The sequence below is a fragment of the Trachemys scripta genome, chromosome 1, assembly GCF_013100865.1.
Source record: "Trachemys scripta elegans isolate TJP31775 chromosome 1, CAS_Tse_1.0, whole genome shotgun sequence".
Classification (NCBI taxonomy): Eukaryota; Metazoa; Chordata; order Testudines; family Emydidae; genus Trachemys; species Trachemys scripta.
The window spans coordinates 138,053,282-138,063,196 of NC_048298.1; the positions used below are offsets into that span (position 1 = coordinate 138,053,282).

General features: G+C 49.1%; 1 protein-coding gene across 1 annotated transcript in view; it reads left to right on the forward strand.

Moving 5' to 3' along the window:
• The first annotated feature begins 634 nt into the window (after positions 1-634).
• Positions 635-9,915, forward strand: part of EPHA1 (EPH receptor A1) — a 74,911-nt gene continuing 65,630 nt past the window's right edge. The window contains exons 1-2 of the mRNA XM_034766227.1: positions 635-1,044; positions 6,832-6,899. Of these exons, the coding sequence (XP_034622118.1) occupies positions 948-1,044; positions 6,832-6,899 (165 nt within the window). The 5' untranslated portion in view covers positions 635-947. The remainder of the gene's footprint in view (positions 1,045-6,831; positions 6,900-9,915) is intronic.

A 9,915-nucleotide genomic window follows, 5' to 3' on the forward strand; every position in this document is an offset into this window, starting at 1 on the left:
CTATTACTCCCCACCCCCATCCCAATTTTTCACATTTGCTGTCTGGTCACCCTAGCTAGAGCTAATGATCGGGTTCAGTAATTGCAACTGTAACAGCTACATTCTCTGTGGCTCAGCCATAAGGGAAGATGGTAAGAGACACTGACTTGTTGCATCTGAAGCAGTGGGGGTTTTTACCCACGAAAGCTTATGCCCAAATAAATCTGTTAGTCTTTAAGGTGCCACCGGACTTCTTGTTTTTACTGACTAGTGGATTACCTATGAACAGTGCAGGAAAGTTTTACATGATATTAGTGATTTGTGTGTTTAGAAACAGTCCAGGCACTCACAAGGTTTCAATGTCATCCTCTGTGATTTATCTCCTCATTTAGATGTTTCAGTCCCAGTATCTCCTATAGGACACACTAAAACCAAACAAAAGTCTTTTCTACCTAGTGCTCTGTCAAGGAATGGAGTACACTGACCAGCTAAGGCCCTTTCACAGAGGTCACACCAAGAAGCAGCTGGAACAACTTTCAGGTTGCAGGATGCATTGCTTTAACCCCGGATGGGAACTGTGGCAACACTAGCCCAGAAGGTGGCATCCAGGAGCCATGCACAGCATTGGAGCAAAGGTCGGGTGGAGGAACGATCCTGGGAATAGGTGGCTGGCTGCCTTTAAGGTGGATTTATTTGCCTGCCAGATGTGAAGTCTGTAACCAGCCCCTTTAAAGAGCAGGTAAAGCAGCAAGTGGGTAGGGAGAGAACTGGCTTCTCCACCCCTCGTTTTGGTCTTTCATCATAACTCCAGGCCAGGCAGGCAGATTTTGCAATGTGTGCACTCCCGTCAGGAGGCTCCAGGAGAAGTTCACGCACAGGGAGCAAGTGCCAAGTGTCTAGGGCCTGAGCCAAGGAAGCAGAGGCCCAGGGTGCAAGGGGCTGGGAGCAGGGCTTCCTCCCCGGGGACTATGGAGCTGAGATCCCCTGGCAGCAGGACAAGTCTCTCCACTGGGCTCTTTCTCCTGCTTTGTGCTTTCCTGCCTTCTGAAATACCTGGGAAAGAAGGTAAGGATAGTGCCTGGCCTCCCCATCCCCCGGGAGCTGGGCAGGGCTCTGCCTCCAGCAGCAGGAACCTCTACAGCTTGGCTGAGAGAGGGGTGGGAACGGAAGGTTCCTTGGGAGACCTGGGCAGGAGGGGGGTGGGAAGGAGAGCCTCCTCTGTAGGGGGCTGGGACTGGCCTTCCTCAAAGGGGGACCGGAATAGGGAGGGAGGGAGTTGTAAAATTAAGACAGGGAATTGTGTATGTGGAGGGGTGTGGGGAGACTGACAGGTGGGGTTTGCTCAGGAAACTAACGTCTGACTTCTTACTTTTCTTTGTGACTCTGTAAACTATTATCACACTCCAGGTGCGTGGGAAAGCAGTCATGTTGCTGCAACTTCAGGGAACTGCACCTTCCCTCCCCCCAGTCAGTTTTAAGCACAACATCTTAAAGCATTTGTAGGTCCAGAAGGGATTTTTCTCCTTTTGCATTTAACACAAGCTCTGGGGTTACAAGTTCAAACACAAACCAAATGAATAAATCCCCTCCCCCTCTCCCTGAGGAATCTCTCTGGGGACTGGGGGAAGTTAACACTTTCACCAATAACAGTTTTTGTTTGATTTGTAGCTCTTGTGGAGATTTCTGCATTAGAAAACCTATCAGTACTGGTCTCCCCTTCCACTTCCTTGTGGCAGGGCGAGGAACCTGTACGTGGGTTCATCTACTCTGCACAACTTATCTACCCTGCCCTGTGCATTCCCCTTGATCCCTGTTTTCCCCCCTCCCATTTCTCTTTCCTTTCCACCTCTTGGCCTGCCTATGATCCACTTCCCTTTCCTGCTTAGCTCCTTCTCCCTCCTTTCCCACTTAGCCCCTTTTGCTAGATGTAGTGATAGATATTCCTAGACAGTGTGATGCTTGTGAGGGATTCAGAACCTGCGTAGAACAGGGTATGGGGGGAATGATTCTCTAACTTTCTGTGAGGTTAAAGTGAACTTGTGGAACTGTCTGACCCTCCCTTACACTACCTGTCTCTGTCACCTTTCTCTGCACATTTGTATGAGGGGCTTCAGTGTTCTCCTCTCCTACTGGAGTTGCTCTTCCCCTAGCACTCAACTAGAAGAGCCGTCCACCTCTGTGCAGATTAGGGTATGAGCCTCTCTCTGGCCCTGCGCTGGGCTTTATACTGTATGTGGTTCTCAGACACACTTTAAATAGGGTTCCGGATAAATAAGTTTCTAGACAGGTTTGGCTGTATCTGTCGCTGAGAGGGCCAGATTGGATTAGAACCTAAGTTGGGCTCCAAGTGAACTCCAGGAACTGACTAGTCTGTTGGAAGAATAGTTGGTGATAACATTTTGAGGACTGGATAACTTGTTCAAATACATCTGCCATGCCCCCTTCACTAACAGTTCACCTGCCTCAGACTGTTTTGTTTTGGTTGTGGCTGTGATCCCTTCCTCAAGTCCAGACCCTAGAGCAAGTGTAGACATGCCCTGAGATGCTTTGAGCTGGGGGTGTAATTTGCAGCTTGAGGAGACATACCCGTGCTGCTTCTGATCAAACTAGAGCTCTAAAAATAGAATGAGGCCACAGCAGCAGGAGGGGCTAGCCTCCCCAAGTATGTATCCGTCCAAGGCAGCTGGCATGGACTCAGGGCAGCTAGCTGCTCTCTCCACTGCGGCTACAGTATACGCGTAGAGTCTCTACTGGATAGGTACTTGGGTCAGCTAGCGCCTGATGCCATCCACGGCAGCTACATTTTTTTTTTTTTTTTTTAAGCACACTAGTTCAATCAGAGCCAGTGCAGGTATGTCTCCTTGTGCTGGGGATTGTGCCCCCAGCCCAAAGGGTAGACATACCCTAACAGGACTCATCCCCACTGGTCATATCCCCTGACTCTGTTTGGGTCCCAGTGTGGATGGGGCCTTTATTTCTTTTGGAGAGATTCTCTCCCTCACTATATGCCGTATAACAGTGAGACTTCCACATGTTAGGGGATGGGCAGCCAAGCTCTCTGCCCCACCAGTGTGCCCTCTGTCCCCTAATATATATTAACTTTGCAGGTAAGTGGCTCAACGCTACCTTCCCTCCACTTCCATGTAGCATCCAAATTGTGAGCCTTGTGGGTGGAGACCTGCCTTGCTGGTGCACTGTCCATAGGGGCAGGCAGTGCATGTATGTGTTCCCACCACGACTCACAGCAACTATCCTGTACTACCAGATTGCACTCCAAGGCAGCATGAGCTTCCGCACAGCTGGGTCCTGTCCTTGCCTAGAAAGCTCTTAAATCTCTCTTGCTCACTACAGTATTTTTCTCCTCTCCTTACCCTTATAAAAACTGTCTCTTCCCACTCACTTTATCCTGCCCCTTACTTGTGTGGGGTAGATATTGTGTCCTCTAGGAAGTGACTCGAGTGAGGAGCACCTCGTGCAGATAGGATTTGGGACTACCAGTATTGTGGAAGTGTTATCTCCTCAAAAGTCCCAGAGGAAATAGAGTGGAGAGGGGAAGAAGAAGGGAAGGGTACAAAGATTCATGGCCCTATCTCTGATTGTGGGCCATGCCCTGCTTCCTCATTCCATACGTCTCTTACATGCTCTCTCTTGCACTTTACACTCTGCTGGCTGTAGAATCATAGAATCACAGAAGATTAGGGTTGGAAGAGACCTCAGCAGGTCATCTAGTCCAACCCCCTGCTCAAAGCAGGACCAACCCCAACTAAATCATCCCAGCCAGGGCTCTGTCAAGCTGTGAAAGCCAGGGCTTTGTCAAGCCAGGCCTTAGAAACCTCTAAGGATGCAGATTCCACCACCTCCCTAGGTAACCCATTCCAGTGCTTCACATCCTAGCAAAAAAGTTTTTCCTAATATCCAACCTAGACCTCCCCCACTGCAACTTGAGACCATGGCTCCTTGTTCTATCCTTGTTCTGTAACTGGCAGGCAACACTGATCTAGTCAGGGGCAGCAAAAGAAAGATTCCGGCTCTTTAAATGGCACTTTATCACCCCCAGTTCTTTCCCAGTCCAATTGGATATGGCCCTCAGAGTGAAGCTAGTGGAAATCGACAGGGCATCTTCAGGGATTTTTCTCTGTGCTGCAAAAGTGTAATTCTCAGGCCAGGTTTATACTAGGAGCGCTTTGCTGGTATAGCTGACCTGGAATAGTGAGGATGCAGCTTATACCAGCAAATCTACTCTTTGCTGATATAATTTATTCCTGGACACAACCCACACCCCAAGACAAACCAGTAGATTTAGTGGGATTCAGGTTTTATTTTTTGATCATTTAGATGGATAATAGCAATGTTTATTTTTAAGCAGTTTTTCAATGCTTATCAATTTAAATTTTCACAGTAGTAGAAAATTATGGGGGGGGGTGTCAGACAATAATTATTTAATAACAATAGATGTTGAGATGCAAAAAGTTAAAGCTTTATAATTGCTAAAATACAAATTGTCAACATCACATAGCAAAATATAAAAAGTAAATATCCTTACATCAAACTCTAGTAAGTTCTCAAGCAGCATTTTTTTACTTTGTCTAACTGAACATTTTGATTATCAGTGGAAATATTTTTTCATTAGTTTGTGTGAATTGTTACTAACATTGACCAATAAAAATCTAATCCTTCCAGCCTATAAACAAGCAATCCATGGAAGAGTGCAGTTCTGCTGGTATAACTGTATCTACACTAGGGGCTTTTGTCAGCACAGCTCTGTTGATCACAGAACACTCCTCTTCATACCTTGGCCAACATAGCCAGCAAAGCTTTATAGTGTAGGCCTGGCCTCAGGATTGCCAACTATAAAAGCATTCAACAATCATGAGCCAAGCCTCAAAAAATCATGAGACTGGCTTCTAGATCCCAAGACTTTAGGGTGCACTCAGATAGGGGCAGCTCTATGTTTTTTGCCGCCCCAAGCACGGCAGTCAGGCGGCCTTCGGCGGCATGCCTGCGGGCGGTCCACGGTCACGCGGATTCGGTGGTGTTTCTGCAGGTGATCTGCTGGTCATGCGGCTTCGGCGTACCCACTGCTGAATTGCCGCCGAAACCGCAGGACCAGCGGACCTCTCACAGTCACACCGCCGAAGGGTGCCTGACTGCCACCTTCACAGTGACCGGCAGGCTGCCCTCTCCTCCCCCCCTCCCTGACGCGCGCAGCTTGCCGCCCCAGGCACGCGCTTGCTGCGCTGGTGCCTGGAGCCGCCCCTGCACTCAGATCACATTTTCATTTTTTTCCACAGCAACCATGAGGGATGGAAACTAAACTGAAAGCAGGATTCTCACCTAATCACATGCTTTCTAGGAGTCAAGACACTAAGAAAAACACCAAACAGCTTGAGACTCATGAGAAAACCATGAGAAGTGGCAATACTGCATTCTGCAGACCTTGTACACTTGCTGAGTTAACTACTGCATGAAGCAGTTGAGACAGTGCATTTGGAGGGGAAAGGGATGCAAGGTGGAGGTCATAGGATGCAAAAGTCAAAGGAGAGAAGATGAGTTGAACACCGTGGGTATGAGGGATGGAAGATGGAAGGTTAGTGAGGGAGATATTGGGATATGGGGGAAAGTGAATGCTGAGATAAAGCTTGTAAATTTCTTTCTTATTCCCATCCCTGAACATGGAGGAGATCTTTGAGTTAAAGCATCTCCCCATAGAAATACAGAGGGAGAGGAAAGAAACTGGGTGGTTGTGGACAGTCGATACTAAAATACAGCTGACAGAAACACTCCCGCTGGAGACTCAAATTAGGGCTGATACTGTCCTGGAAATTAACTAGTTAATGTTAGTACAGCCCTTTGCAGCTTCAAAGCACTGATAAAGTTTTCACTGTTATAGTTTGCCATAAACAAAGAAAGCTCTATAATTTCAGTAGGGAAAAGAAAACCAAAGTAAAGACTGCAGGAGAGGGAGAGAGAATGGTGTTTGTCTCTCTTTGCAACCAGCTACATCTGGGCTGAATGCAAAATGACAGCTTCCCCTGCAGACAGGAAGACTCCTAGAAACTTAAATACAAAAACAAAATAACAGTTGGATGGCTCCATATGTAGGGGAGATGATACATCCATAAACTAGCTGCTAAAGGCTCTTGGTTGCTGTGACTGATGCAGTGGAGGTTACACTCTTCATATGGTCTCTTTACACTGTATCTTCCCATGACCCTCCTTCCTCTTTTTCCCCAGCCCTGGCTAGTTCCCTGAGGCAACACTAATTGATCTTTTGTGGTGGTAATTTGTTCAGTCACTTCAGCACTTATCTCTTTTCAGCCCTCTGCCTTTGCTTCTCCTGTTCTGAAGGGAGATTCTTGGAGAGTATTCCATTACCAGGCCAGTTTTGGAGCACTGAATTCCCATTTTAATTCATCCCAGCATCCTGTACCCATTTAAGGGGGTGGGGAAACACTGAGAGGAAGCCTACTCTGCTAGGCTTCACGAAGGGCTCCTCTTGATTTTTGCTGCCTGGGTTTGTGGATTGGAAAGAATTTTGGGTAGCTGCAGTGTTACTGAGATCTATTGCTATCCTCCCTCTAGCTGTGCTATGGGTTTGGGGACAAAGGCAAAGATTCTTCATGCTCGTTTCCTGGCTGGAGAAGAAGGAATTGGGGAGAGATGATGTGGCTATGAATTGTGGGGCAGAACTGCAGACATTGCTGAATGACCTGGATATGGTCACATTGAATATAATGGGGAAAGTCAAAAGCAGTAGTGACCTAAGAAGCAGTGACAGAATGGGAAGGCTCTCTATGCCTGTTCCATAAACCATGGGAGTTCGGTTTCTCATCCTTTCCTTCTGGTTTGCAGTGAATCTCCTGGACACAAGCACTGCACAGAATGAACTGGGCTGGCTTCCGGATCCTCCAGAAACAGGGGTGAGTACTATGCTGGGGAAGGAAGGGCAGAACTCTGGAGTATTGTCTGCCGTGGAGAGAAATCAAGGATCAATTCCAAAAAGGGACTCTTAGGGCTTGCGAGTTACAGTGCATTAAAGCAGCCACAGGCGTCCTAGCTCACTACCCATCCACACTGGCAAGGCACATAGAGCGCTCTGACTCCGCAGCTAGAGCGCTCCTGATACTCCACCTCGGCGAGAGGAATAACGTTTGATGCGCCCCCCCATTGGAGTGCTGCGGCGCCAGTGTGAATGGGGTGTTGCATTACTGCACTCTGATCGGCCTCTGGAAACACCCCATAATCCCCTTAAGTCAAGTGGCCACTCTTGTCATTGTTTTGAATCACTGCAGGAATGCGGATATGCCCTTTGAAAGCTCCCTTTCTGACAGTCGGTTGCTTATCTGCTCCGAGACAAAGCAACCATTAGTGTGGAATGCAGTGTGTGAGAGAGAGGTGGGGGAGAGAAGGGGTCTGCTGCTGTGTGAACTTACAAGACAGCATGCTGACATGGTCTCAGCCCCCCAAAAACCCACTCTCTCTGCCCCCTCATACACACAACGCACTCCCTGTCACACTCCACCCCATCCCCACCCCCCATTTGAAAAGCACGTTACAGCCACTTGCATGCTGGGATAGCTGCCCATAATGCACCGCTCCCGATGCCGCTGCAAGTGCCGCAAATGTGGCCTTAGTCTTAGCCTTAGTCCTGCCCTGCAGCTCCCCATAGTATTTCAATCCTGGCCTCCCCACACAGCTCTGCCAATGCCCCTCAGTCCTGCCCTGCAGCCCCCTGCTATTCCAGTGCTGGGCTCCCCTCACAGCTCTGCCAATGCTCCTCAATCCTGCCCTGTAGCCCCCCTGTTAGTCCCGTGCCATGGATCCCATTACTAAGGAAATATAATAATGTTGTTACTTTTTAGTGATTATTGGCAGTTGGTATTTAAATAAGAAATCTTTCAAATGGATTCATATGTTGAATCTAAATACAGGAGGAGGAAGAGTAAAACTGATGTCCTATCTTGTCACCTGAGTTCCTCTGTCCCTTGTTGCAAGTACAGTGTGTGCTTCCCACCCCCATTGAAATACCCATGACAGAACTACTTCCATTCCTAATGATTTTGAAGAATCTCAAACAATTTGAAAATAAGTGGGACTCTCTGTTCACTCCCTCTTAGGGCCTTACTGGTTGTAAACTGAATATATTGGATCATTAATTGACTGTGAACAGTCAATTGAGAGACTGCCCCAGGGAGATGCAGTATGGTCTAGTGCAGTGGTCTCCAACCTTTTTATGCCCAAGATCACTTTTTGAATCTAAGGGCAACTAGGATCTACCCCCACCCCTTCCCTGAGGCCCCACCCCTTCCCCAAAGCTCCGCCCCACTCACTCCATTCCCCCCCCCCCGTTGCTTACTCTCCCCCACCCTCACTCACTTTCACCGGGCTGGGATATGGGGTTGGGGTTCGGGAGGGGGTGCAGGCTCTGGGCTGGGGCTGAGGGGTTCACAGTGTGGGAGGGGGCTCTGGGCTGAGCCTGGGGCATGGCATTGGGGTAAAGGAGGGGGTGAGGGGTGCAAGCTCTAGTAGGGAGTTTGGGTGCAGGAGGAGGCTCCAGGCTGGGACAGATGGTTGGGGTGCAGGAGGGGATGCAGGGTGCAGGATCTGGGAGGAAGTTTGGGTGCAGAAGGGGGCTCCAGGCTGGGGCTGAGTGTTGGGGTGCAGGAGGGGGTAGAGGGTGCTGGCTCTGGGAGGCGGGTTAGGGCTGAGGCTTGGGGTGCAGGAGGGGGTTTGGGGTGCAGAATGTGGTATGGGGTGCTGGCTCCGGGAGGGGGCTCAGGGCTGGGGGTTGGGGTGCAGGAGAGGGCTTGGGATGCTGGCTGTGGGAGAGGGCTCAGGGTGGGGTTTGGGGTGCTGGCTCTTGGAGAGGGCTCAGGGCTGGGGGTTTGGGTGCAGCCTCCCACCAGGCAGCATTTACCTCTGGCAGCGCCCAGTCGGCGGCGGGCGCAGTGGGGCTAAGGTAGGGTACCTGCCTACGCCGGCCCCACACCACTTCCGGAAGGGGCCAACGCACATCTGTGGTCCCTGGGGGAGGGACAGAGGGCATGTGGCTCCATGAGCTGCCCCTCTGTGCAAGCATCAATGGGAGCTGCGGTGGTGGTGCTTGTAGACAGGAGCAGTGTGCAGAGGGAGACCCCTGGCTGCAGGGCCGCGCTGGCTGCTTTCAAGAGCAGCATGGGGCCAGGATAGGCCTTAGCGGCAGCCACGCTGCTCCGCTGGAGATCACGATCGACTGGGAGATCCTCTAGGATCGACCTGTCAATCATGATTGAGCGGTTGGTGATCACTGGTCTAGTGGATAGAGCCTTAGACTGGAATTCAGGAGACTAGAGTTGTAGTTCTGCCTGTGCTACTGGCCTGCTGAGTGACCTTGGGCAAGTCACTTCTTTCTGTGCCTCAGTTTCCCTATCTGTAAAATGGGAATAAGGATACTGGCCTCATTTTTAAAGTGCTTTTAGATCTAGATTATTACAAATCAGAATATGACTTTTCTAGTTGCCAGCACTACAAACTCTGACCTGGCATTTACACATCTCACAGAGTGCTTGGTTTTCTTCTGTTCTTATCTGTTATGTACAAACAAAGCAATCATGTACTCTCTGTAAAATGACTTTTGTTTTAGATCAAAAATAAATAAATATTAGAACAAAAATAAAGACTTTATGAAAAGACAGCATGTTTTTTTGTCTTCTCCGTAATGTCTGAACTGAACACAAAATAGCAGGTGCCTTCAGCAGACTACCAGAAAGTTAAAGATGCACTATGCATAAAATTAAGTGCTACATAGCCACATGCCATTACCACGGGAAGGGCGTCACTAGTTGGCACCAAGATAATATCTTCATCTGCATAGGATAAGCCTGCATAGCCAGCTTTGGTAATGCCTATCCAAAGAACAGCAACTAAAATAATGTCCCTTCTCTATGTTTCTCGGGA